The sequence below is a fragment of the Choloepus didactylus genome, chromosome 7 (genome assembly GCF_015220235.1).
Source record: "Choloepus didactylus isolate mChoDid1 chromosome 7, mChoDid1.pri, whole genome shotgun sequence".
Lineage (NCBI taxonomy): Eukaryota > Metazoa > Chordata > Mammalia > Pilosa > Megalonychidae > Choloepus > Choloepus didactylus.
This window is the reverse complement of record NC_051313.1, coordinates 16230849-16258503: the sequence shown is the minus strand read 5'-3', so window position 1 is coordinate 16258503 and position 27655 is coordinate 16230849. Positions and strand designations below refer to the sequence as shown.

The window sequence follows — 27655 nt, the reverse complement described above, 5'->3', positions numbered from 1 at the left end:
CAGAACTGCTGTTAAAAAGACCAAAGGCTAGTTGGCTTCAACAACAGGAATTTATCGTCTCAAGGTTCTGGAGGCCACAAGTCTGAAATCCAGATGTCAGCTGGGCCATGCTTCCTCTTAAAGAGGAAAATCTGGAGAATTGTTCTGGCCTTTCCCTTGCCTTCTGGTGGGTGACATGCAGTCTCTGAGTTAGTGGCAGCATAACTCAATTTCTGTCTTGTCATATGGTCATATCTATTTATGTCTCTGTCAAAATTTTCTCTTTATGAGGACACTAGTCATATTGGATTAGGGCCCACCCTAGTAAAATTTGTCCTCATTTTAACTAACATCAGCCTCAAAGATCTTGTTCACAAATAAATTCACATTCACAGGACCAGGTGTTAGAACTTGACTATGTTTTGGGGGACACAATTCTATCTATAAGATTCTGCCCTCTTGACACCAAAAAGCCCCATGTCCTTCCCATATGTAAAATACATTCTGCCTATCCATAAATCCCCAAAGCATTAAGCCACTTCAGTAACAATACCAAGTCCAAAATCTCTTCTAAATTAGTTACTCATATGGTCCATACTGGGGGCAAAATTCCTCTTCATCTACGGAATTATAAAACCTAGAAAACAAGTTACCTGCTTCTAAAATACAATGGTGGGAGGGGCATAGGATGGTTTTTCCCATGCCAGAAGAGAACAATTGGAAGAAAAAAGCAAGTCCCGAGCAGGTCCTGAACAAGTTGAAAACCCAACAGTGTTTAGATTTCTATTAGATTTCAAGATCTCAGAGTAAACTGTGCCTTGATGCTTTGAACTTCAGCTTTGCTATAGCAGCAGCCTCGCTCTCTTGGAACAATCACCAGGTTGGTGACCATCTCCTCCTCAAACTCTGGGGTGACAGCCCCACCCTCTCTGAGCCCCAGGGTGGGTCTACACTTTTTGCCTTTGGGCCACACCTCTCCATTCATTGTTCTTTCTTTGGTGTCAGTCTTCCTTCATTTCCTCAGTTCTCTGTCGCTTTTAGTCCATGCTGGCAGTATTTTTGCTGATATAAATTCCTCAAAACCTTATCAGTCTTCCATGTTATTCTCAGGGGTATGTGCCAACAGACGAAATGGTTTTCCACAGATGTTTTCTGGATTTTTGAATCTCCATTCCTGACTTCTTCTGAGATGAAGTTGATTAACCATGGTCATATGCCTAATCTCTTTAGCAAACAGTTGTCCAGCCATATCTTTGTTTGATAACATCCCAGAGCATTTGATCTGGATACTAAGAATTTTCTAAATCATCAGTTGCTGATTCTTTTCTGTTTAAGTTTTTTCCTTAAGATCTCTTTCATCTTGCATTGTACCATAAGTAGCAAGAAGAAATGAGCCTGTACTTTTCACATTTTGCTTGGAACTCGCCTCAGGTAAATATCTGAGTTCACTACTTAGAAGGTCTGCCTTCTGTCTGATATCAGAACACAATTTATCAAAGTCTGTCACTTTATAACAAGATCACCTTTCTCCGAATTTCCAATAGCACATTCATCATTTCCTTCTAAGCCCTCACCAGTTGTGGCCTTCACATCCAGATTTCTACCAACAGTCTCTTCACGGCATTCTAGGCTTTCACTATCAAGTGCCTCAAAAATTTTGCAGCCGCTACCTATGCATCACATAATTCAAAACCACTTCCATGTTTTTAGGTATTTGTTAAAGCAGCACCCCAACTTTCCACTACTAAAACTGTCGTAATTTACCTGTCTTAATTCATTACTCGTTTAACAAAGCACCGTAGACTGGTTGGATTAAATAACAGAAATTTCTTGCCTCGTGGTTCTGGAGGCCTGAAGTCTGAAATCAAGGTGTCACAGGACCACGCTTCCTCTTAGGAGGAGAATCCATTTCCTGGCTCCCCCCTGCCTGCTGCTGGGTGGCAAGCAGTCCATGGTGTCCCTTAGCTTGTGGTGGCACAACTCAATCTCTGCCTCTCTCCCATGGCTGTATCTTTCTCTGTCACCTTTTTCTCTGCCTGTGTCCAAATTTCCTCTTCCTGTTGGACACCAATCACATCAGGATAGAGCCCACTTCAATCCAGATTGCTTCATCTTAACTAATAACATCTTCCACGATCCAGTTTCCAAAAGTTCACATTCACAGGACCAGGGCTTAGGATGTGAATATCAGGGAACAAGGGAGTGAAAGAGTCACTTGGAAACCTGACAATTCTTGAAGATTCTGATGCCCATGCTCCAAATGCTAACATTTAAGAAATGCTGATCTCTTGGTGTAAGACAGAGTTTGTAATGTTCATTTCTCTAAAAAATCAGGGTGGGGGTTCAGTGGTTGGAGAAGAGTGAAGGTTGGAACAGCAGAGCTACTTACATTATATTCTCTGCAAAGGGCAGAGTTTCATTTTACATAAAGAGCTTTATTCTCTTTACCAAATCTTCAAAAATCTCTTCTTAAGAGACATGTGGGAATAGAACTCTGCACAAATGCAGCACCCAGCAGCCACCCAGTGAATGTGCTTTCGTCACAGCTTCCTAGCAGGTGGCAGAAAGCAGCAGCCTCCACCTAACTCTTGTTTTTAGCAATGGGGTTTATTTAAACTCCTATCATACTAGGTATATAACCTGGGAGAAGACAAGAGGTGTGGTGGGAGCTGAGCTGCCCTTTCTGACCCCCTCATTGGGGGGCACTCTGACCTGCCAACATTCCTGTAGACCTGATTGTGCTCCTGAAACTCGTGTTGTCACTGCCTTTTCTTTGGGGCCTGTCTTTTGACCAAGCTCGATAAAGCTGCTCTTGGGAGGCAACATTCTGTCCGGGCTGGTGATTTTCACTATTGGGAACTCCTACCCTTGGGGAGTGTTCTAGTTTGCTAATGTTGCCAGGATGCAAAACACCATAAATGGATTGGCTTTTATAACAGGGGGTTTTTTGGTTACATATTTACAGTCTTACGGGCATAAAGTGTCCAAGGTAATGCATCAACAATCGGGTACCTTCACTGGAGGATGGCCAATGGTGTCTGGAAAACCTCTGTTAGCTGGTAAGGCATGTGGCTGGCATCTGCTCCAAGTTCTGGTTTCAAAATGGCTTTCTCCCAGGACATTCCTCTCCAGGCTTCAGTGTCTCTCCAAAATGTCACTCTCAGTTGCTCTTGGGGCGTTTGTCTTCTCTTAGCTTCTCTGGAGTGAAAGTCTGCTTTCAAAGGCCATCTCCAAAATGTCTCTGTAAACTGCAGTTCCTCTCTCAGCTCGTGTGCATTCTTCATGTCCCTCTGGGCTGTAGCAAGCTCGCTCCTTCTGTCCGAGCTTATTAGTGCTCCAGCAAACTTATCAAGGCCCACATTGAATGGACAGGGCCAAACCTCCAGGGAAATTATCCCTAGTTATCACCCACAGTTGGGTGGGGCCGGAAACACTCAAAGAATTACAATCTAATCAACACTGATAAGTCTGTCCACACAAGATTGCATCAAAGATAATGGCGTTTTGGGGAACAAAAGATATTCAAACTGGCACGGGGGATACAGGATCTGTGTTCAGAGTTTTGCAAAGCTTAGAGGTGTGTCTAAAGTAGACCAGAGCAGCAGCTTACAAAGCCGCATTTCTCTTTGCCATCCACGCTAATGAAGAAAAGCGGTGGGTTGCCCCTCTTTTACTATTATGTACATTGTATCATCTTAATTAATGCAGATAAACCAAGAACCTGATGGTATTACAACAATGTATGGAGATAGGCTGAAATTTGAAGTTTCCCTACCGGATAATTAAAATTAATTTATGCTCATTACCAAACTGTGCGACCTTACAGCTCAACTATGGACATGCAATGTGCTCCTGCGCCGCCGACTGCCTGCAGAGGGGGGACTGCTGTGTCGACTACAGGAGCGTCTGCCGAGGTGAGCGGGGGGCTGTCGGCCCGCTTGTCTCGGAGCTCAGGGACCCTAGAGCTGGCCGAGGCCGCAAGAGGTAAAACTAGTCAGGGAATCTTAAGCCGCCCCGTGCGTGTTTACTGCAGGAGAAGCGTGGTTTGTGTGCAATGGAGGAAGGGCGCCCACAGCCCAGATGTTACAGAGAAGGAGAGAGGCAGCTCCACATCCAGCCTTCAGGCGCCGACTCTTCCCGTCCAATCACTGTGCAGCTTACAAAGCCGCGCTGCTCTCTGCCATCCCTGCTGGGGAGGAGAGTGGTGGAGCGCTCCCTTCTGGATAGGGGGTCCTCAGACCACACAGGGGGTCCCAGATGCTGGGGGGCGGGGCCTAAAGGTTAAACCTGACTGAGTATCAGTCTTTGTGCCAGTGCTGTTACTGTAGACACAACTTCCCCCCTCGTGGTTAAATGGCTGATGGAGGACTTAGAGTCAGTGCAGAGCCCAGAGGAGGACCCAGGGAATTCAGTTCCTGATTCTACTGGGGCGACTTTGTAAGTGGGGTGAAGTTTTTTTTTGGATCGCCGATCCCTCAGAGTATCTGGTGAAACTTGGGGGAAATGCACATATACACCTAGCAACATAATTGCTTCAAGCTATCAGCCCCCTTTTCAGAAGGCTACACACTATTGAACCAACTTACACTTTTAATATATTTTAAACCAAAAGAGAGGTTAAGTTGAATTTTCATTTTTCAAATAGTGGGAGAAGTTTGTAGTATAAACAGTATTATCCACAATCTATTACTAGAATATAAGGTTTGTATTAATTGATGAATCAGTTTTTACACAAATGTAATTGAAAATCAGCTAAAAAGGTCTATGGGAAAGAGAAATAAAGGCCCGAAATGGTAACTCCTTTTCTTAATAATAACCATGCAATATTTAATAGTGACTATTGTATCATTAAAAATTCCCTCTAAATTCACAAAGGTAAGTGTAGTTTCTAGTGCTTATCTCTCTCATAAGTTCACTTAACACACAGCCTCTGGCATCTACCTAACCCTTCCCCACCCCAGTTTTATCACCTTAACTTTTCATTTCAATACTGAACCTGAGTGCGGGTGGTGAATTCTCCCACTGAATTCATTGTTCTATACTGCTTGAATTGAACAAGAAAAAGTGCTGGAGTTTACCATTACCACTAATTGGATTCTTTGCTGGGTTTAATTCAGGCATTTTGTTTATTTCTTAAAGAAATGTAAATATTTTCTCACTCTGAAGGTTTACTAGATATTTTGTTAAGTTTAGAATTTTTAAAAACATTATACTAAATTTCTAACATACAAGGGAGCCTACTACCTGACTTGAGCAATTTTCAACTCATGGCCAAACTGGTGTTTTATTGAAAGTGTAGTTTTCAAAAAAAACAGAAAAGTGTGACTCTCACATGAATGAAAGTGAACTTGTCAAAGATTTTTTTTTAGCATATTATGATATAACCAGCTTCAATGTAAAGCTGGCTCAAGGAGAACCTAAGAGACAATATGTATAGGACTGAAGGAATTGTTGGAATAAAATCACTAAAACTATAACCTTTGGTGGATAGAAATGATTTACATTTCTACAGGACAATCTTATTGAACTGCTGTCAGATAAGAATCAGTTATATTGCTATGGGTTTTCTAGAATTGCATGCTACTTTCATGAAGTTGTGAAATGAATAGCAAATAGAAAACTAGATAAAGTTATATATACTCCTAGCTAATTAGATAATCCATGGGTGGGCCTTTTATATATTTCTAAGTTTAGGGATCAGTCATCTCCTTTGCCTATTTCCCAGTTTTGGACTTTTTTTCTTAAAATATACTGTTAATCCCCTCAAACCACCCTCTCTGAATTTTAGATGATTTTGAAGCCATTCCCAGAGTTAATATCATTCCTTTTGTAAATATTTTTTTTTTTTCATTTTTATTGAGATTGTTCAGGTACCATACAATTATCCAGAGATCCAAAGTGTACAATCACTTGCCCCTGGGTACCCTCATACAGCTGTGCATCCATCACACTTAATTTTTGTTCAATTTTTAGAAACTTTTCATTACTCTAGACAAGAAATAAAGTGAAAGATGAAAAAAGAAAAAAAAGAAAAGGAAACTCTAAACCTCCCCTATCCCTAACCAACCCCCCTCAATTGTTGACTCCTAGTATTGATATAGTACGTTTGTTACTGTTTATGAAAAAATGTTGAAATACTACTAACTGTAGTATATAGTTTGTAATAGGTATATACTTCTTCCCTATGTGCCCCTCTATTATTAACTTCTAATTGTATTGTCATACATTTTTGCTGGTTCATGAAGTGATTTCTAGTATTTGTACAGTTGATCATGGACATTGCCCGCCATAGGATTCAGTTTTATACATTTCCATCTTTTGACCTCCAACTTTCCTTCTGGTGACATATATGACTCTGAGCTTCCCCTTTCCACCTCATTCACACACCATTCGGCGCTGTTAGTTATTCTCACATCTTGCTACCAACACCCCTGTTCATTTCCAAACATTTAAGTTCATCCTAATTGAACATTCTGCTCATACTAAGCAAGAGCATCTACATTTCTTCCACAAGGCAGGAGGGAGAGTCAAAGAAGGTAGAGAGGCAAAAGAAAGAGGAAACAAAAAAATGACAGCTAGGAAGCAGCAAAAGGAAAAATAACCTTAAATCAAAGTAGAATAAAGAATCAGACAATACCACCAATGTCAAGTGTCTAACATGCCTCCCCTATCCCCCCCTCTTATCTGCATTCACCTTGGTATATCACCTTTGTTACATTAAAGGAAGCATAATACAATGATTCTATTAGTTACAGTCTCTAGTTTATGCTGATTGCATCCCTCCCCCAATGCCTCCCCATTTTTAACACCTTGCAAGGTTGACATTTGCTTGTTCTCCCTCATAAAAGAACATATTTGTACATTTTATCACAATTGTTGAATACTCTAGATTTCACCAAGTTACACAGTCCCAGTCTTTATCTTTCCTCCTTCCTTGTGGTGTCTCACATGCTCCCCATCTTCCTCTCTCAACCATATTCATAGTTACCTTTGTTCAGTGTACTTACATTATTGTGCTACCATCTCCCAAAATTGTGTTCCAAACCACACACTCCTGTCTTCTATCACCCTGTAGTGCTCCCTTTAGTATTTCCTGTAGGGCAGGTGTCTTGTTCACAAAGTCTCTCATTGTCTGTTTTTCAGAAAATATTTTGAGCTCTCCCTCATATTTGAAGGACAGCTTTGCTGGATACAGGATTCTTGGTTGGTGGTTTTTCTCTTTCAGTATCTTAAATATATCACACCACTTCCTTCTTGCCTCCATGGTTTCTGCTGAGAGATCCGCACATAGTCTTATTAAGCTTCCTTTGTATGTAATGGATTGCTTTTCTCTTGCTGCTTTCAGGATTCTCTCTTTGTCTTTGACATTTGATAATCTGATTATTAAGTGTCTTGGCGTAGGCCTATTCATATCTCTTCTGTTTGGAGTACGCTGCGCTTCTTGGATCTGTAATTTTATGTCTTTCATAAGAGATGGGAAATTTTCATTAATTATTTCCTCTATTATTGCTTCTGCCCCCTTTCCCTTCTCTTCTCCTTCTGGGACACCAATGATGCGTACATTATTGTACTTTGTTTCATCCTTGAGTTCCCGGAGACGTTGCTCATATTTTTTCATTCTTTTCTCCATCTGCTCCTTTGCGTGTAGGCTTTCAGGTGTTTTGTTCTCCAGTTCCTGAATGTTTTCTTCTTCCTCTTGAGATCTGCTGTTGTATGTTTCCATTGTGTCTTTCATTTCTTGTGTTGTGCCTTTCATTTCCATAGATTCTACTAGTAGGCTTTTTGAACTTTTGATTTCTGCTGTATACATGTCCAGTGCTTCCTTTACAGCCTCTATCTCTTTTGCAATATCTTCTCTAAACTTTTTGAATTGATTTAGCATTAGTTGTTTAAATTCCTGTATCTCAGTTGAAGTGTACGTTTGTTCCTTTGACTGGGCCATAACTTTGTTTTTCTTAGTGTAGGTTGTAATTTTCTGTTGTCTAGGCATGGTTTCCTTGGTTATCCAAATCAGGTTTTCTCAGACCAGAACAGGCTCAGGTCCCAGAGGGAAGAAATATTCAGTATCTGGTTTCCCTGCGGGTGTGTCTTAGAAAATTGCTCCACCCTTTGATGCCTCGTGTCACTGTGCTTTTCTGCCCATCAGGTGACGCCTGTTAGCCTATAATTCTTGACTGGTATGAGGACGTATGGCCGTGTTCCCCCAGGCTCTGGGGTCTGGTTCTGAATGGAAAGGGCCCCACCCCTTTCCTCCTAGAGAAGACAGACCCCTCAGGTGGAGGTCATAAGCATTTCAATGGTCTTGCTCTCTGCTTGTGGTGTCTCCACCCTTCCCAGAGTCACAGTCCTGGAAACTAAAAATGACTGGGGCTTTCTCCACTGAGCCAAAAAAGAAACAGATAGTCCCCTTCAGACCCAGTCCAAGGTGACCCTCCGGCTCTCCCAGGTCAGTCGTCACCCATAGCCTCTGTCTACTGGGGATGCGTACCTGTAGTGAGCAGTTCACACTTGCTACTTAAAACCCCAGCTGGAGCTCAGCTGAGCTGTATTCGCTTGCTGGGAGAGAGCTTCTCTGTGTCCCCATGAGGCTCGACAGCTCGGGCTATGGGGGAGGGGGTCTCCCGACCTGGTTCCGCAGGTTTTACTTACAGATTTTATGCTGTGTTCTCGGGCATTCCTCCCAGTTCAGGTTGGTGTATGATGAATGGATTGTATTGTTTGTCCCCCCGCAGTTATTCTGGATTATTTACTAGTTGTTTCTGGTTTTTTGTAGTTGTTCCAGGGGGACTACTTAGCTTCCACTCCTCTCTATGCCGCCATCTTGCCCGAGTCTCTGTAAATATTTTTGTTATGTATCTAAAAAACATAAGGACTTAATCAAATTACAGTACCAATAATACATACAAAGAAATCATTAATAATTATTATCATCAAATATCCATTTGGTGTTCAAGTTATTGTTTCATAATTAGAAAAAAAAAAAAGATTGAACCATACTGCAATTGGCTGATACACTTAAGTCTTTTAAAAGTATAGGTGTCCCCATTCCTCTCTTTTGCCCTTTGAAATTTGTATGTTAAAGAAGTGGAATCATTAGTCCATAGAGTTTTCCAGTCTGAATTTGCTGATTGCATCCCTTTGATTTCTGCAGCTTGTTTTTAAAGAAATTATTTAAGAACCAGAGGATTGCTGAGATACAGATGTGATTTAAAAAATTTTTTTTCTGTGCATATACTTTATAGAGGGTGGTGTATATTTCAATCAAGAGACACCCCATGTCTGCTTGTCTCTTTATTTGGGATGTTAGCCTTTGATGCTCATGGCCTGGATCCATTAGGGTGGCAAATGGTGGCATTCGTATCCTGTCATTTATAGTTCATTAATTAGCTGAAATGCTCTATCAAGAGAAACTTGCATGAAAGTAAGAATTTTTTTGTTAAAATTTTGAAAATCTGTTTCTTACAACTTCTCCATTTGGTATCCATTAATCTCATTGACTATTTTTTAAAAATGCTTTTTTTCTCTCTAGAAAAGATGGTACATCTCTGTTTAGTAAGCCCATTTATTCTAGCAGTTGGAAAAAAGCATCCTTGAGTCAAAAAAAATCATTTTTTAACAAAAAAGACAATGAGCAAACATCCCCTTCCAGCTAAAAGAATTCCCTTTCTTTTTCTTGGTAAAAATGGGCTTCCTGTTATTCAGCTAGTGCAGATTACTGATCTCTGCCAAGTCCCCAGAGCCTCTGCCCTTGCCAAAATGGAAGAAGGAACTTGACATGTTCTGGAAGAATTTAGTCATTGTAGTAATGTGAATTAAGTGGTTTGGGAAGATCCTGTCCACTGAAATTGCTTCCTTTTTCTTATCTGTAGAGCAGCAGGCTAAAGAGTTTGATCTTATGCTTTTCAGGAAAAACACCATGGGTGAAAGAAGCATGTGGCACAGCCCAGCAACCTCAGTGTCCAGAAGGGTGAGAATGATCTGGGGTTTTGTCCTCCTTTACCAGCTGGCACGTGGGAGGGTGTTTGAGAGGCAAGGTGGCATCTCACCGGATCTGTTTTTGTTTCAAAACAGGGAAGTTGACAAAGGTTAGATTCCTTGTGGCTTCCAGACTTTTGTTTGCTTTATCGTCTACACACACTTTTATATTAATTTATCATATTCATGGTTTACAGTAATCACTTTACAAATTGGCAGATGCATTGAACACTAACTTTCTATGACCAAGGTCCTGTGGTTAGGACTGGAACTGAGGTGGGAATTCTCTTGTAGGAACTCATTTTAGTCACATGCTGGCACCTCAAACTTACTCTTCCTGAGGGCGTGGGGGAGAGGCTGGTCCGCAGAAGGTCTCCTAATGACAGGTGGGCCTGAGGGATGAGCGAGTGGGCCTGTGTCAGGCAGGCAGGGCTGAGGAGGCAGGAGGTCCCCGCCCCGGGCACCTCCTCCAGGTGTTCCTGATGGCAGCTCCCCCCAGGCCCTTGCCCAGCCCTGGAAACTTGACCCCATCACCCCAGGGTCAGGTGGCCTTTCCCTCCCTCCAGTTACCCTCCTGCCCTTCAGCCACTTCACTCTTCAGGTCCAAGCAGTAGGAGGATGATGGGAGGGGGGTGGGGGTGGGAGAGGTGGAAAGGAATACCTGGAGATAGGAAGACTTCATGGGGGTGTTTTTAATCGCATTATTTCATTAAAAAATGTATATGGATAAAATGTCTGTTTTTGTACCACTCTATTTTGGTTTACCCCAATCCTCCGATTCAGCTGCCCCCTTTAGCAGCTTCTGGGCAGAGGAGTAAGGGATTTATAGTCAAAAGAAGACCTGAGTTTGTGACCTGGCTTTGCCTGTGGGACTTTGCCCAGGTCACCTATCTATAAATTTGAAATAATAATAATAATAATAATAAATAATTCCAGGCTCAGAGGCTTTCATGTGAGGCTAAGAATGATTTAAAGTATGGGAAAATGCTGTATAAATGGAAAGCAGTAGATTAATTTTAGGTCTAATGGATGGTCTATGGTAGGTATTCAAAAAAGTCTTGATGTTTTTCTAGTGGGAATTTTCTTTAATTGCTTTTTTTATTAGATAAACTTAATATTTGCATCTATAGAGATGTGCTCAGAACCAAACAGTCTAGATTAAAATGGCCCTTTCTCAGAGTCCAAATTACACTAAAAAGTCATCTCTGACAAAATCATCATACCATCATAATATTTATATAGTTCTTATACTTTATCAAGTGTTTTACATATTAATCATCTTCTATGATGTTCCTTATAACACCCTTTGACGTCGTTGATTATCTTCATCCCCTTTTTATGGATAAACTGAGGCACTAACTGTGCATAAACTGCCTGAGGTCGCCCTGCTGGGACCTGCTGGGGGCGGGGAGCGCCCAGGCAGCGAGGCCCGGGACCCCCGTGGCTGGGCCTCGGGTCCTTGTTCTGAGGCGCTGACATGGTGTAATTGGCCGGAGAAAGCGGCAAGGCAGTGGGAGAACGGGAAGCATTGTCTGTGGCCCCACGTGTCCCTTCCTGTTGACAACCGGGAGGAGAAGGGGCGTTGGGTGAGCAGGGAGCTTTCTACCCGGGGCCTGCGCAGGCGCCCCAGGAAACCCGCGTGCCCGAGCCTAACGGGTCCCCGAGAAGGGTCCACCCCCGCCCGGGACCCACGTGTCCACCGGGTCGGGAGCGCTGGGGCAGTGGGACGGGGATTCCCGGATGGTCTGGGCCACCTTGAAGCGAGATGAGAGCGGACGGGAGGCTGGAGATGCAGCGGGCAGGGGAAGGGCCCCGACTGTCCCAGACGCCTTCCGTTGTTGATTCCACTGGAATCAGCCCCTGTCCTGTCCCCTGGGGGCAGAAACGCAATGATGAGTCTGTGGGCTCCTCACAACACTCACTGGCAGGTGGAATTTTAATGCTGGAGACATTGCATGAAATGAAGCCCTCATCCTGGACATTTAAGCTTCTATTTCTGTTTGCTCGTTGGCTTGTTTTACTATTTTGCTAACTGTCCTGGCCGTTAAGTGGGCTGTTTAATCAGAAAGCTGCGGCAGAGAGCCTGGTTCTGCCCCTACTGGCAGGGCCACTTTGGGGACATTACCTGATCCTCACCTGCCTCACTTGCAAACTGGGGTTAACATCAGTTCCTGGCTTGCAGGCTGTTTTTATACTTTTTGCTGATGATAAAGTGAAACAATAGACTATGAGATAAAAATCTTGGCAGATACAGAGCCATTATGCTAGCTTCCTCATATGCAATTAGAACAATGTTGTTGCAATGGTTAACCTTATTAGCAATCAGAAATAAAAATAAAAATACATATGTATTATGTACATGATAATCAATACATTGCAATTTTTATCAGGTAGCAGCCACCTGTTGTGCTTATGGAAGTAGACATCGATATGGACTCTGACCAAAGAATTGTGACAAAATATGTTAATCTCCTTTGAAAGGGCTTATCTTTTGACTTGGAAATTTCACCCTTAGGAATGTATCCTAAGGAAATAACTAATAACAAGAATGTTCCTGGTTGCATTGTTTTATATCTTTGTTTTTGAAAATGTGCTCTGGCAGTGCTGTGTTAGCTTTCAGGTGGAGATAGGGAGGGGATCATAAAAAAGAAAAGCACTGGATGTTTAGATCCCACTTCTGATCCCATAGATTGTTTGACTTTCTTTTAGGCTGCAAGATTATTTTGATATTTTCATGAATATAAATGCAAATATTTATGAATATAAATATTCATGAATATAAATGATATTTGTGATATTTTTGAATATAAAACTTTTAATCAGAATTATTTCAATGCTTTTCTTTTTAAAGTATATTTTCCATGCAAAATGCATTAGGACAGTTTAATTTCTTGATCAATTTTCTGCATATTGCTGTTAAAATATTCCCAATTTTTAATGTTTAGTGTTTAAATGAAGTATGGTTTATGTACATTGAAATGTACATTTTTTTTTAAAAAAGCAGTTTTATTGAGATACATTCAAATACCCATACAATCCATCCCAAGTGTGCAATCAATGCTTTTTAGTATATTCACAGTGCTGTGCATTCATCCTCACAATCAGTTCTAGAACATTTTTACCCTGCAGATGGTTCACTAGGTTATACAGTCCCATGTTTAGGGTCATGTATGTCACTAGAAGGAAACCCAGAGGATGAAACATGGGACTGAAATGGACATATCTTAAGTGTACAGATTAATGTGCTTTGGAAATGCTTAAACCTTTATAACCCACACATTTGTCGTTATATGATATAGAGTATTTCCTGCGGTCGCGGTTACTGCTTCTAGGGGGAGGGGCGGCCGGTAGCTGAGCCCTCAGCTCTCGGGGCTGCTTAAAGGGTACCGGCGGCGGGGGCTCTTTCCCGGAGGCGAGGGCGAGGCGGAGGACTTGGCCGGGTCCTCGGCGGGAGGCGTGCAAGGTATGGAGGGCGGCGATAAGGACAAGACACTCTTCATCCAGTAGGAGTATGCGCCAAAGAGATTTATTCAGGGGTGATTACAGGTTATATAGGCTGGTAAGAAGGGCAGGGCTGGAAAGGAGGTGAAGCAGCCTTAAATGGCAATACTGAAGGGATAGGGGCTAGGATTGGTTCTGAGAGAACGCAGGAGCCGTTGCAGCGGGGCGGGGGTTGTTCTGGCCACGGTGCATGCGCGCTGGCGGTGGCAGGAGTGGCCTTGGCACAAGGGAGTGTGTGGGTAAGATAAGGAAGTGGGGAAAGGGCAGTTGGGAGAAGGGCGGTTTCCTCCGGCAAGCCTCCCCTGCCAGTGGCATTTTGGGTGAGGAAAAGGGAGCTGCCTTGACCTCGCTCCCCAGGCTCGGGGGGGCTGCAGAGGGCACTCACGCCCGTACCTACTACCCTCCCCAGGGGGTGATCAGGTCCCCTGGCCCAGGCCTGGCAAGCCGAGGTACAAGCTCAGTCACCCGCAATTTCCATCACGCCGTTTTCCTCCCCATTCACCCTCAGAGGTGATCACTTTTCTATTTCTATCCCTGTGGGCTCCTTTGCTAGAACTTCAGGTAAATGGAGTCATACCACATATTCCCTTTGCCTGGCTTGTTTTGCTCAACCCAACGATTTTTAGATTCACAAATGTTTCTGCAGGTATCATGTCTTTCATATGGGCTTTTACATAGTGCATTTTCCTTGGTTGAAACAGTGCCATTCTCTTCCCTTACTAGTTTTGTATATGTCCTTTAGGGCTCAACTTCCATGTCACACCCTGGGAGAGTTCTCATCTTACAAAGATTGAGTTTGATGCCCATCTAGGTACTTGAATAGCTCCCTGTGCTCAAATCTAGTCCTTAACCGCTCCTGTTTTGTTCTCAATTTGCTCTCCCAGATTGGGACTCTTAACTTCTTCAGCCTCTTTTTTCAGCATCTAGCATAGTTTCAGAGTCAAATATGTGTTAAGTGAATTGTTCTACAATTAAAACTCATTCTGGAAGACAATAATAGACTTCTGTCCCCTTGATTCTCCTCACAGTTCTTTGATAATGTAGAGTTAGTTGGCAACAATTACATTTTTTTCCTAGCTTTTTTCAAGCACTTTGAAAAAATGAGAACATTTTATTTTTCTTCCTAAAATTTTTGCTGTTAGCATATCGGGTAATTTGTTGTAAATTTTAAGGTCTTATTCTAAGCAAATTTCTTGGAGTGGTATATTTTTATGCAAAGAAATTCAGATATGAAATAGCTTGATTACAGAGTTGGAAATTTTTTTGTAACGGTAACTTAAAATATAATTTAAAACTGTAAGCAAACAGGAAATTGTAAAATGTAGCCTTCAAAGCTGGAACAGGCTATAATGAAAGCTCTTATTCTCACAAAGGAGCAATTTGTAAATGTAAGATCTACAAACATATGTAAATGTAAAGTTTGACCGTTCCCAGGTGTCACCTAGGAAACAGGAGATAAATTCTGAAGTTCTCTAAACCTGTTACATGTTAACTAAAATAGTTGACTCCCTTTGTCTCTAATGGGTTGGCCAATTAAAGAATCACTGGGAGATTGTCCTGAACCTCCTAGGTAGATGGGCTTTTTGTCTGTCATTCTTGTTGCATGTTAATTGAATGATTTATCTCTCTTTGTCTCTGAACCTGGGCATAAAACCCAACTGGAGAAACACTTCAGGGAGGCAGATTAGGGAAAATTTCCCCTGCCTTCCACTGGTGTAAATACTTAAACCATCTTTTCCTCTTCATCTGGGTTCAATGTGACTTCTGTTAGCTGAGCCAAGCAAGGAACCGATATTTGGAAAGTGCCTCTTCTTCATTTTCATTTGCATACTTGCTTGCAGACATTGCATTTGGAACGTAAAATAGAAGTTTCATGTTCCTAGCTGCTATTCATGACAGCCTCAAATGGGAAAGCACCCAAATGCCCATCAACAGTCGATTGGATAAATTATGTTTTACTTATTCCCTGGAATACTAGAGAGCCATGAGAATGAAAGATCTGCAACTACATGCAGCAATGTGGATGAATCTCCCAAACATAATGCTGAGCCGTAGAAGACAGATGGGGCAGAATACATACTATATGATTCCATTTGTAGCTAACTAGAAGTACAAAAACAGGTGAAACTAATCTATGTGGTTAGACATCAAGATACTGATTAACTGTGGTAGGTGTGTCATTTGCAGAATTCAGTGACTGGAAGAAAGTGTAAAAGGCCTCTAGGGTGCCAGTCATATTCTGTTTCTTGACGTGGATGATGGCTGCACAGTGGAGATCACTTAGTGAAAGTTCATCAGGTTGTACATTCTAAAATGTGTACTTTCCTGCATAATATTACACAAGTAGTTATGTTTCAAAAAATGGAGAGGACTGAAGATGGGGATTAAAAGAGATGGCTTCTGGCAATAATCCAAAAGTTACTTTGCATCATTTTAGCTCCAGTGCTGGTCTAAAAAGAGTTTGCAGTGCTTCTAAGGTTGATAGTAGTATCCTGAGATAATATGATAGAAAGTCAAAAAACTTAATTCATTTGAGATTTAGACTTAGAGTACTAAAACATAGGCTTGAGTTTTGAAATTCCATATATATCAACGATGGTAACATAATTGTAACTTTTATAATTTTTGAGTTTGAGATTTGAATTCAGTAATTGTTTCTCCTGGCTCCAGTTTGGTACAATTCCTTAGCCTCAGCCACCTGTGCTGGTGGCTCGGTTATCACTCAGCCCGCATGCCTCTGACGTCTCTCACAAAATGACAACTAGTTAGCTCCATGTGTAACTACTGCTGTAAGATACATTTTATTCAGGTGAAGTGATGGTTCTTCTATGACATGTTGTAACGATCCATACTGGGTGAGTTGGGGCTGAGGTTTTGAGAGCTGAGCAGCTGTGCAGGGTGAAATAGCCAGTAAAGCATGAAGCTGAGACTTGAACTCAAGGCTGTCTGAGGCCAGCACCTTCCTTTTCCTCATCAGCATGCTGCCTTCCCACACAGTCAGGGACAGAGCAGTTTCACACAAGGCGTCCCTGCATGTTGTAGATGCCAGTGCCAAAGAATAAATAGAAATAAGAAATCTGGCCAGTCATTTGAACCTTAGAACTCGGAGGGTGGCGGGAATGAGAGTTGAAAGGCCTGGGTAATTTATGTAGTGCTTATTTTTTACTATTGTTCATTTTCATTAGGATTAACACCAGAATTATAGAATTTAGAGAATTGTTAGTAGAGAAAAGTGCCTTTTGTTTGTTTGTTTGTTTTGTTTGTTTTTTTTTACTATCAAAATAATGGACCACCTTTTTGTTTTCCATTTTTAGGTTTGAGCTGCCACCGGTTATCTTGTTTTCTATGGATGGCTTTGGAGCTGAATATTTGCAAACGTGGGGCACTTTGATGCCGAATATTAATAAACTGAGTAGGTCTTCTCCACCTAGAGGCATGCTATTGATAATGGAACACGTCATTAGTTCATCTCTAGATGATGCACCTTCCTTTCTGACCTCTAGGTTTAATGGTCTGTCTTAGCCCAGGTCATCTCAAGATCCTGGTGATGTTATCATAGGGTATCTTTTTTAGAGGGTAGTGCATTTTCATACTTGTTGGCTCCTCCTTTCTGTTTTGCTAACGTGTTCATCTTTTTGTTGGTTTATCTGGATTTGTTTTTTCTGTATTTGGATGTAACTTCCATCCTATGGAAATCTGGTCATGTATACTGGTGTAAAGTGGCATCTCTCAGAACCGGGTTTTGAGTCTTGAGCAGGAGACAGAGTCCTGTGGGAGGGAGTCGGGGCAGACTGGATGGTCAGCACATGCAGAAACTCCAGCAGGTGAGCGGTGGGGGGTCTAGTTCCAGTTGGGAAGAGGTTGGCTCCTCCCTGCCCTGCAATTCCTCTTTCTTCCCCCTGCTGCCAGGCTGTCTTCTACCCCCAAGTCCTCAAAGTTGACGACAGTTTTACTGACTTCCTTTTTTTTTTCTCTCTAAATTATTACAAAGTAGCTGTTTGAACATGAGTTGGTCAGTGGAGTTTTCTGAGCCTTGTTTCCTCATTGGTAAATGAACTGACTGGATCTAATGATTTCTACTGTCAATTCGCGATCTAAAATTCCAGGAATCTAGAAAGACAGATAACATAAGGAAGCCTATGTCTTCAACTTCTCCCACATTCCTTGAGGCAGATCTTTTTTTCTTCTTTTCAGTTTTACTGAGATATATTCACATACCATACAATCATCCATGGTGTACAATCAACTGTTCAATAGTACCATCATATATAAAAATAAAAAAGAACATACAAATCATCCCCACATTCCACCCTGTTTTTCATTTACTTTTTGTCCCCATTTTTCTACTCATCCATCCATACACTGGATAAAGGGAGTGCAATCCACAAGGTTTTCACAATCACACTGTCACCCCTTGTAAGCTACATTGTTAAGCAATCGTCTTTAAGAGTCAAGGCTACTGGGTTGGAGTTTGATAGTTTCAGGTATTTACTTCTAGCTATTCCAATGCATTAAAACCTAAAAAGGGTTATCTATATAGTGCGTAAGAATGTCCACCAGAGTGACCTCTCGACTCTACTTGAAATCTCTCAGTCACTGAAACTTTATTTCGTTTCATTTTGCATCACCCTTTTGGTCTAGAAGATGTTCTCAATCCCGTGATGCTGGGTCCAGATGCATCCCTGGGAGTCATATCCTGCATTGCCAGGGAGATTTACACCCTTAGGAGTCATGTACCACTTAGTGGGGAGGTCAGTGTATTCACCTGCTGAGTTGGCTTAGCTAGAGAGAGAAGGTCACATCTGAGCAACAAAGAGGCACTCAGGGGGAGACTCTTGGCACCGTTATAAGCAGGTTTAGCCTCTCCTTTGCAGTAACCAGCTTCATAAGGGCAGGCCCCAAGATAGAGGGCTCGGCATACCAAACTGTCAGTCCTCAGTGTCCGTGAGAACATCAGCAACAATCCAGGTGAGGAAGTCCAACACTTCCATGTTTTCCCCCAAAGATCCAGACAGGCCAGGTGGGTGGAGCGTCAAAGGTGAGAGCTGGTGCAGTCAGCATTATTGCAGAGTAGAACCCTGAAATTCTGCACAGTAGGTGCCATGTGCTCTCTGTCCTCTTGCATCCTTTCTTCTCTATGTGCCAAGGGTGTGGGGTGCAGAGTAAAGGAGTAAAGTCTCTTTACTGCTGAATATTTTTAATTTCTTTGAGTATAGGAAATCTAACAGGCTAATGGTCCAGTTAGGCTCTCCAGGAGGGGATTCTACTAAACTCTACCCAAAATGAAAAATCCCTGTTTTGAGCCTGTGAACACGGCTGAGCAGTTGACCAGGTTTTCACCTTGTAGGAGTACCTTAATCATATTTCATTATGCCATTCCTTATGATACGTTCTTAAGGTCTTTAGTGTAGTTTTGATCTGTGCATTCTTCACCTGCTTCACCCACTTACCATTCAGTTCCTCCAGCACTTCTTAAAATTTAGAGTTGTAATGTATATATGTTTATTCCTTTTGTATCTTCATACATTTTTTTGTTGTTGTTGTCGATCCTTTCCTTTTCTTAGAAAGGAATTTTTTTAAAGTGAAATATTCACACGGTAAAATAAAATTTCTTGTCTTCCCAGTCTTCCTCCATGGAAATGGTCACTTTTAAGATCAGAAAGAGAGAAGGTTAGAAGACGCTTTGCTCTCTGGGGGCCCTTCCCCAGTATCTCTGGGTCAGAGACAGGTCACCCCAAAATGGTTGACGCAGTTTGCAGATGGTTTGGGGTGTGACTTGTTTAAGGCATCCAAAAGAGGGTGGTGTCACGTTTACACTACACTGGCAGCTTAGTTTCTATTTTATTTTATACCCTGTGGCTTTAGGCACTTAAGGATTTGAGTTTGTCACCCATGTTTCAAAGAAATAAAAATGGAACTGGCTTTATATACCTGCTGATTATATGACTGTTTTCCTTCATTTAAATTCTTTTGATTACATAAGTGGGCTAGAGCTCATTTTATTTATCAGGTTTTCTCGACAATATTAAATGTGTCTTGTCCTAATTGGGGACAAGATTTATTTGTTGATGGTATTGACTAAATAAGAAAAAAGTTATTTGACGCCTAAATTAAGGATCAGGTCCTGGAGCAGTTTTCAAATTCAAGTACATCAGGATCACCTGGGATGTTAAAAGTGTAGATTTTGGAGGTCTCACTGCCCATTAGAGAGTCCTATTTAGTACCCTTGATATGGAGCTCTAGAAGATTCTGAAGATGTTCCCAGATCCCCTTGGAAGCCCTGAGTGAGCGGATGGGATGGAAAACAACCCCATGCCCGTGGGAGAAAACATCCATTGTTCCCAGCTGCACAGTTTAATTTTGGCACAACAGTCAGTTTCAGTTTTTCTTCTAGTCTAAATAGAATGCTTTATAGTGAAGCTTTCTTTTAGTATTAGAGGCTACAGGATTTCTGTGTGGAAAATTTCTTATCCTTCCCCATTGCAGAGGAACAAATGTGCTCCCGTGGTCCTGTCCTTCAGCAGGGTTAGGGCACAGATTGAAACCAATCAGAGCAAGGGAAGCAAAATTAATGCCATGCTTTCAGAAAACCAATCACAGGAAACTTCACTGATCAAGTGGAAACTACTGAGAATAGTAAGCTGTAAAGTTTACTCCATGTAAAGTAAACATGGGCTGATGGACTTAACGCAAGTCAAATCCTTTGGAGTTGTGTAGAGTTGGTTCCCTTTTGTTGTTTGGATACTTTAGGCTGAGATGCAAAATGCATATGGAAATTCTTATTGTACTGACCAGGGTTGGAGGTGGAGAACAGCAAAAGTAAATGAAGCCGCAGAGTATAATTTAGGGTTCATTTAGCTCAGGGTCGGAAAACTATTGCCAGGGTCAAATCTGACCCACCGTCTGCCTGCTTTTGTTCAGCCTGCTGTGAGCTAAGGATTTTTATCAGAACAGCCTCTGGCTGCTTTGTGCTACAGTGACAGAGTTGAGCGATTGCAACATAAGTTCTGCAAAGCCTAAAATGTTTACTATTTGGCCTTGTTTGGACAAAGTTTGCAGATCCCAGATTTAGCACATGCCTCTCCTAAAAACAAATTCCTTGGAAAGGAGGAACTTTAGTGGTCAGATTTTCAACCTCTTTCCATCTTCAGTACACTCGTTAGTTCATTTTTTAAATCTCTGGGATGCTTTCATGTTCTTATTTTTTGTTATCCAAAAAACTTCTCAGGAAGACACAACTTCCTAATGTCTTACCATACTTTGTTGCAGAAACATGTGGAATTCATTCAAAATACATGAGAGCTGTCTACCCAACCAAAACCTTCCCAAATCATTACACTATTGTCACGGTAAGTGCTCGGTGCAGCGGCAAGACCACGGCCCCCGGCAGGCCAGTGTCCACGCCTGCTACGCCCAGGTGGGCCCTGGCCAGACCCCAGACCCCAAATCATGGCCATGTGGCCACGGCCTGTGCTTTCTCCGGTGGGCTGCAGTGTCCCAGCACTCAGCCCACCCAGCGGAGCGAGTTCCCAGCATCAGGCCAGTTCAGCCTCTCGGATGTGACAAATCCTATTCTCCCCCAGCCTTTGCACAGCCCTCATTGATCTGAGGATCTGCTGGGAGCTGGTGGGCTCCAGGCCAGGCCGGCCACTGTGATGTGGGAAATTTCTCTCCTTCCTAGTCATTTCATTATAGTTAACCCAATGAAGGCTTCTGTTTCATAATAAATTCATATACGACTACATGTCCTAAGGTAGGAAACAAGTTAAGTGAATTCTTCTCAGTGGATGGGAAGATGAAGGTGTTTTCAAATACCAGTCAGTCTTCATCATTCTTCTTTTTATAAATGGAATGATTAGAATGAGCTCAAAGGAAAATTAAGTCATTTAGGAGTCACAGATTCAGCACACATCCTGCAGAGTCCTCTGGCTCAGCCTTAATCTTCAAAGGTTGTTGTCTCTTTATTGCTTTGCTCTTTACTCTTTTATTACCGTGGAAAATAACTATAACATTTACATTTAATCCTTAAGTAATTAGAATTCATACTCACATACATACATACATGTATATATATAAACATGCATATATAAACAAGATTATATAGAAGTATTAAGTTACTTTATACATATATGTGTGTATACGTATGTGTGAGGATACATAGTCATAAATGATCTGAATAACGACACTAAAATCTATCTAAAAGTAGTTACAGCTACATGGGATATAATAGACACTCAATGAAAATATGAGCAATGACTGAATGAGTAAGTGTGATCGGATTGAAGGAATGATTGTATGTATGGATGGATGGATGGATGGGTGGGTAAAAGGGTGGATGGATGGTGACTTTGTCAAAGTCCTTTCTGAAGTGCTGGTAGTGTACTTTAATCCTATGTGGACAGGATATTCTAGACTTAAAAGCTTCTACCTGGTAAATTCTTGCTATTGTTACCAATATAACCAGTGGTCCGTCATTCTTGAAATATGGAAATTATAACCAGAGTTTCTAAGCCCACAGAGATAAATGACACCATGAACACAAACTGTCATGGCACATAACATTAATTTGCTGCTCTAGTCCATGGTGGAACTAGAATAAAACCATAAAGTAAGGGAAACTTGTTTATCTCAGAATGTTTTAAAAGAAGTGGAAATAATATCTGTAACATTTATTTACAGTCATGTATAGTTTATCCAATCTCAATACCATGCTGCTCATAAGCTCCTTTTATTTTTTTTGTGGAATATTTGTGCTTATAAAAATATATATACATACATAATATATATACATATGTAAACATAAATATATACATACAGATATATATATGCACACACATATACATGCATGGAAAGTACACACTCACACATACTGGTATTAATTGAGTTCAGATCTAGAGATTTCACACTGAAAACCTTATGAAAACCTTCCTACATATGAATTATAGATCTTAGGGTAATTTAAATATCTGTTTCACCAATATAGATTTTATCTGCTATCTTTTTTGGAAATTAATCATTTTAGGGCTTGTATCCAGAGTCATATGGCATCATTGACAACAACATGTATGACGTGACCCTCATTAAGAGTTTCTCACTCTCTTCAGAGGAGCAGAATGATCCGGCCTGGTGGAAGGGGAAACCAGTATGCATCATTCGCCACGTGGCACCCAGGATACCCTCCACCTCCCACGGTGACAGGGGAGAAGCCTTTTCTCTCCACCGGAAGTTTTATATTATCCACCTCATTTCTAAGGGGTGGGGTTAGAAAGGTGTTTCTCCACTATTTATAAATATTACTTACAGTTCAAATCTTAAAACATTACTGTTCACTCAAATGGCCTTATATTGAAACTTGGGTTTTGTGTTATAAATGTATCAGTCTTATAGTAACTCGGAGAAATTACCTATTAATTTTTCTTCATTCTTTTGTAATTCTTTACAAGGGAAAGAGGAAGTGTATGATGTACCAATTTGAAAAAGTTGATCTTTTTTTTACTATTTTACTAAATCTTTTATTTTCCAGAGTGATTCCTGGATAATTATTTTTTAAACTGCTACAAAGGTAAGTGTTAAGTAATTTAAATAAATTTTAAGAAATAAATTTTGCAATGTTTAATACAGTTTAGGTTCTAATCAGTTGCACCATTTCAACCCAAATCCATTATTATTCTTGACTTTCACTTAGCTTAAATATTTTTCTCTTCTTGCAGATCTGGTGGACAGCCATGAACTAAGGTTTAAAAGCTGGAGCCTTCTTTTGGCCTGGATCAGACGTGGCTATCAATGGCTCCTTTCCTTCCATGTGTAGGATGTTCAGTAGGTAAGTGAGACAATTGCAGCCAGAAGGAGTGATTAAGATTTTTTTGCGCATGTCTTGATCTTGATGGTGATTCTATTCCTCTATTTGTTTGGGCCAAAAGTCATGAGGTCATCATTGATTCCTCTCTGTCATGTCCCTCCTCGAGTCTGTCAGTAAATGCTTTTGGCTCAGTCGAAATACATGCAGCATCTGAGAGCTTGTAATTGCCTCCAGCGTTACCACTCTGGCTTGAGCTGTCATCATCTTCGGTCTGTATTACAGCAGCCACCTCTTGAATGGTCTCTATCCTCTATCTATTCTCAACTCACCAGCTAGAAAGATTCCTTCAAAAGGCAAGTCCAACATGACATGCCTTTGCACCAGACCTTCAAGGCTCCCTGTTATACTTGGAGTCCAAGACTACAAGGCCCGATGTGGTTTGGCCCCCGCTGTCCCCACCCCTCAGACCTCCTCTCCCTCTACTTCCCCGTGTGCTCAGCTGATCTCGCCATACTAGCCTCCTCACTGGGCCCCAGACTCACCAGGCTTGCTTCTCCTTTCCCCTCTGCCTGTAACACCCTCCATGTATCTGCACAGCCAGCTGCCTTACCTCCTCCAGGTCTTTGTTCAAAAATCACCTTCTCAACAATGTCTTACTAGGCCATACTAAGACTTAAAACCATCCCACTCTGGTTTCTCAATGCCCATTATTCTAGATTTTCTTTTTTCCCGTAGCATGCATGACCTTTAACACACTATGCAGTTTATTCATTTATTTGATGTATTATTTATTGCTTGTCTTCCTCCACTAGAATGTAATCTCCAGGAAGACAGACAATCTTTGTTTTCTTTACTGATAGACTCAGTTTTCAATGAATAAACAGTGTCTGGTAACAGGTGCTCAATATAGAAACAAATGCAATGAGTAAAAATAAATAAATGTGCAATAATTAATGTACTGTTATTTTAATTAGGCAAAAATTGAAGAAGGAAATTGATGAGAAGAAAAGAATATGCATTTAATGTATAGTGTTGCAAGTGTATCTGTATATAGGAATTGAAAATAGGAATCCCTTAAGTAATACTGAATCCTTTTCAGAATTTTGATCCTATGTAGAATACCAAATTAATACCCAAAAATATCAACATCCCTTCCTGAAAAGGCCTATAATGGGATTATTCATGATTTGAGTAATTTTTATTATTTTTAAGCCTCTTTCCAGGAGTATCCCATTTGAAGTGAGGATCTCTGCATTGCTTAAATGGCTGGACCTGCCCAAAACTGAAAGGTAATGTCTAGAGTCAGAGAAATGGTAGCACAGTGGGATGTATGTGGGTATAAAATGAAATTATTTCCTTACTTGAAAAGAGCATTTATAGAAAAAATTGTTAAATTCCCTCTTTTTCCGGTACTTTTTAAAAATGCATGTTATTGAGATGTATTCAATATGGTATGGGAATAGAATTCCCGTTTAATGACCAGTTTTCAAGAATGATTCCTGGGAGCAGTTGGCCTTCTGCTATTGAGCACATGGTTGACTGTACTGAATCACAGAGATAAAGCCAGTGTCGGGGTGCAGAGCAAATAGAGAACCAGACACGGATCAGGGCAGAGCCGAGAGTGGATCTGATACTCGTTTCTGAGGTCTGACTCCGGGAGCCACAGGGACCAGAGCTCAGAGCAAAAACCATGGGGACAGGCTGCAGCCAGAGCATCCCGAAAGGGAGGACCCAGAAAAGGTACCTCAGAAACCTGACAATGAAAGAGAAACATGCATGTATATGAATTCCAGAGGGCAGAATATAGAGTTAGTGAGAAATCAGCAACCAGGAAATACAAAGGGCTGGGCAAACCCAGAGGTCTTAACAGCTAGGACAAGACAGACTTTCACAAGCATCGAGCACACCCGGGAAGGTCTTGCTTCCAGTTAGGAGACCCATCCCTCCTGGAGGCAATGGAGCCTCCTGGCCTGGAGGAAGCGGAGGCAGGGAGAAGAGCAGGCACGTGCCAGCAAGTTCTAGATCCACGTAACTCAGATCCAACTCATAGGTTTATTGCGAATTGAAAATGACTTCCTCTGTTTCAATTTTACCACCAGACCCGCCTTTTACACCATCTGTATGGAACAGCCTGATTCTGCAGGACATGACAGTGGACCAGTCAGTGCCAATGTAAGTTTTTTTTTTTTTTTTTAAAGCAAATGTAAAATTAGGTATTTCTAACCCTAACACACAATAAAATGGATTCTATAATTGTCACTGAATAGAAATATATTTGATATATACAAGAGGAGATCAAAATCTAACAAGGATATCTTCCCTACTAGCACATTTTTATTCATCTCTAAACACTTACCTGTGTCACTGTCATCTCACATAATGAAAGCATCGAGGGTAGAAACTGCACATGCCAATTCCATGTGTTAATGTGACGTTTGTCAAGTCAAGCCATGTTGTATATGCAGCTACATTCCCACACACAGCTCCACTCAACAGTTCCTTTAACTGGCCTTTAAAACTGGAATTCCTAATAGCATCAACCATGAATGTTTGCTGTGAGGATTTTATGAAATAATGCACTAAAGCTTTCAACTGTTCCTGGTATGTAAAAGTACTTCTTTCTCAAAAAGAATAGAAAAGCAATCATCATGTTGGGTAATGTGAGAGGAGAAACATTTTCCCTAATCCATTGCTATTACTCTTTCTTACACACTCAAAAAAATGGAAAAGTTACTTCAGTGATATTCACTTAAGCCTTATGTCAGTTCAATATCCTGTATTGATAGTAAAATGCAGAAAAATTAAAAGAAGAGTATAAAAAATAAAAAATGAACTATAACTCTGCTGTTCTGAGACAACCACTTTTTCCCCCTTTGAGTTACTTCATTTATTTTTCACTCCTACATGCATGGTAGCACTTGTTTTAGAATAAATCCCTAAAATTTGAGAAACATGTAAAAAGCCAAGCATGGCATGTTTTTTAAACAAACAAAGAAAGGGAAGGGGAGATGAATGTATGTATGTTTGTCCATCCGTTAGGAGAGAAGACCTCAAAAAGAAATGGAAAACTGTCTTATTTGGAGAGAACTCTAGAAATGATGGTCTGTCTGATTTTTTTTTAATGCCTCTGAGGTATGTTCAGGTCAGTGAATCTTGATCTGGATCTGGGCAAGAAAGCTTTTCCTAAAACCAGAAATTATATTTCCCAAATGTAAGATACTTATAAATGTCTCTGTCAGAAAAGCACCACAAAGTAGGTTATTTAAAAACTTTTTTAAATTCTCATTTTAAACCATGCTAGAAATCTGATTCACCAAAAGCAGTTCTCCTCACGCCAGTAGGCGGCTTGCTCGCCTTTTTAATGTGGTTAGTCTGACAGATACAGGTTTGTTTTTCTTTTTTCCAATTCAGTTTTATTGAGATACATTCACATATCCTACAGTCATCCACAAGTATACAATAAAGTGTTCCCAGTACCCTCATGTATTGCATTCATCACCATAATCAATTTTTGAACATTTTCATTACTCCAAAAAATATAAGAATAAAATTACAAGCCAAGAAGAATACCTAAAACATCCCATTCCCTCTATCCCCCCCATTATTCATTTAATTTTTGTTCCCATTTTTCTGCTCATCTGTCCATTCACTGCATAAAGGGAGGTTTTCACAATCACACAGTCACAGCGTGTAAACTACAGACTTATACAATCCTCTTCAGGAATCAAGGCTACTGGGTTGCAGTTTGACAGTTTTAGTCAGGTATTTCTTTCTAGCTATTCCAATATACTAAAAACTGAAAAGGGTTATCTAAATAGCGCATAAGAATCCCCTCCAGAGTGACGTCTCAACTCCATTTGAAATCTCTCAGCCACTGAAACTTTATTTTGTTTCATTTTTCTTCCCCCTTTTGGTCAAGAAGGCTTTCTTAATCCCATGATGCTGGGTCCAGGTTCATCCCCGGGAGTCATGTCCCATGTAGGGGGCAGGGCAATGACTTTACCTGCAGAGTTGGCTTAGAGGGAGAGGCCACATCTGAGCAACAAAAGAGTTTCTCTCGGGGTGACTCTTAGGCACAATTATAAGTAGGCTTAGCCTCTCCTGTGCAGTAACAAGTTTCATAAGGGCAAGCCCCAAGATTGAGGGCTCAGCCTTCTAAATTGGTAGTCCCTAATGTTTGTGAGAATGTCAGTAATTTCCCAGGTGGGAAGTTTAATATTTCTGCATTTTTCCCCAGTGAGATAACCACTTTTAATTGTACTTTGATATACTTCCTATTAGTTTCCTGTACACATGTGTTAAATATATTTAAAAATAATCAGGATCACTTTTAATTGTACTTTGATATACTTCCTATTAGTTTCCTGTACACATGTGTTAAATATATTTAAAAATAATCAG

General features: G+C 41.0%; 1 protein-coding gene across 1 annotated transcript in view; it reads left to right on the top strand.

The window, feature by feature from the left end:
- LOC119539570 (ectonucleotide pyrophosphatase/phosphodiesterase family member 3-like) overlaps window positions 1–27655 on the top strand; it is a 98099-nt gene that overhangs the window by 24943 nt on the left and 45501 nt on the right. The window contains 9 exon segments of the mRNA XM_037843265.1: window positions 3806–3824; window positions 3826–3893; window positions 9886–9946; window positions 16770–16867; window positions 20725–20804; window positions 22478–22597; window positions 23166–23275; window positions 24478–24543; window positions 25354–25426. Of these exon segments, the coding sequence (XP_037699193.1) occupies window positions 3806–3824; window positions 3826–3893; window positions 9886–9946; window positions 16770–16867; window positions 20725–20804; window positions 22478–22597; window positions 23166–23275; window positions 24478–24543; window positions 25354–25426 (695 nt within the window).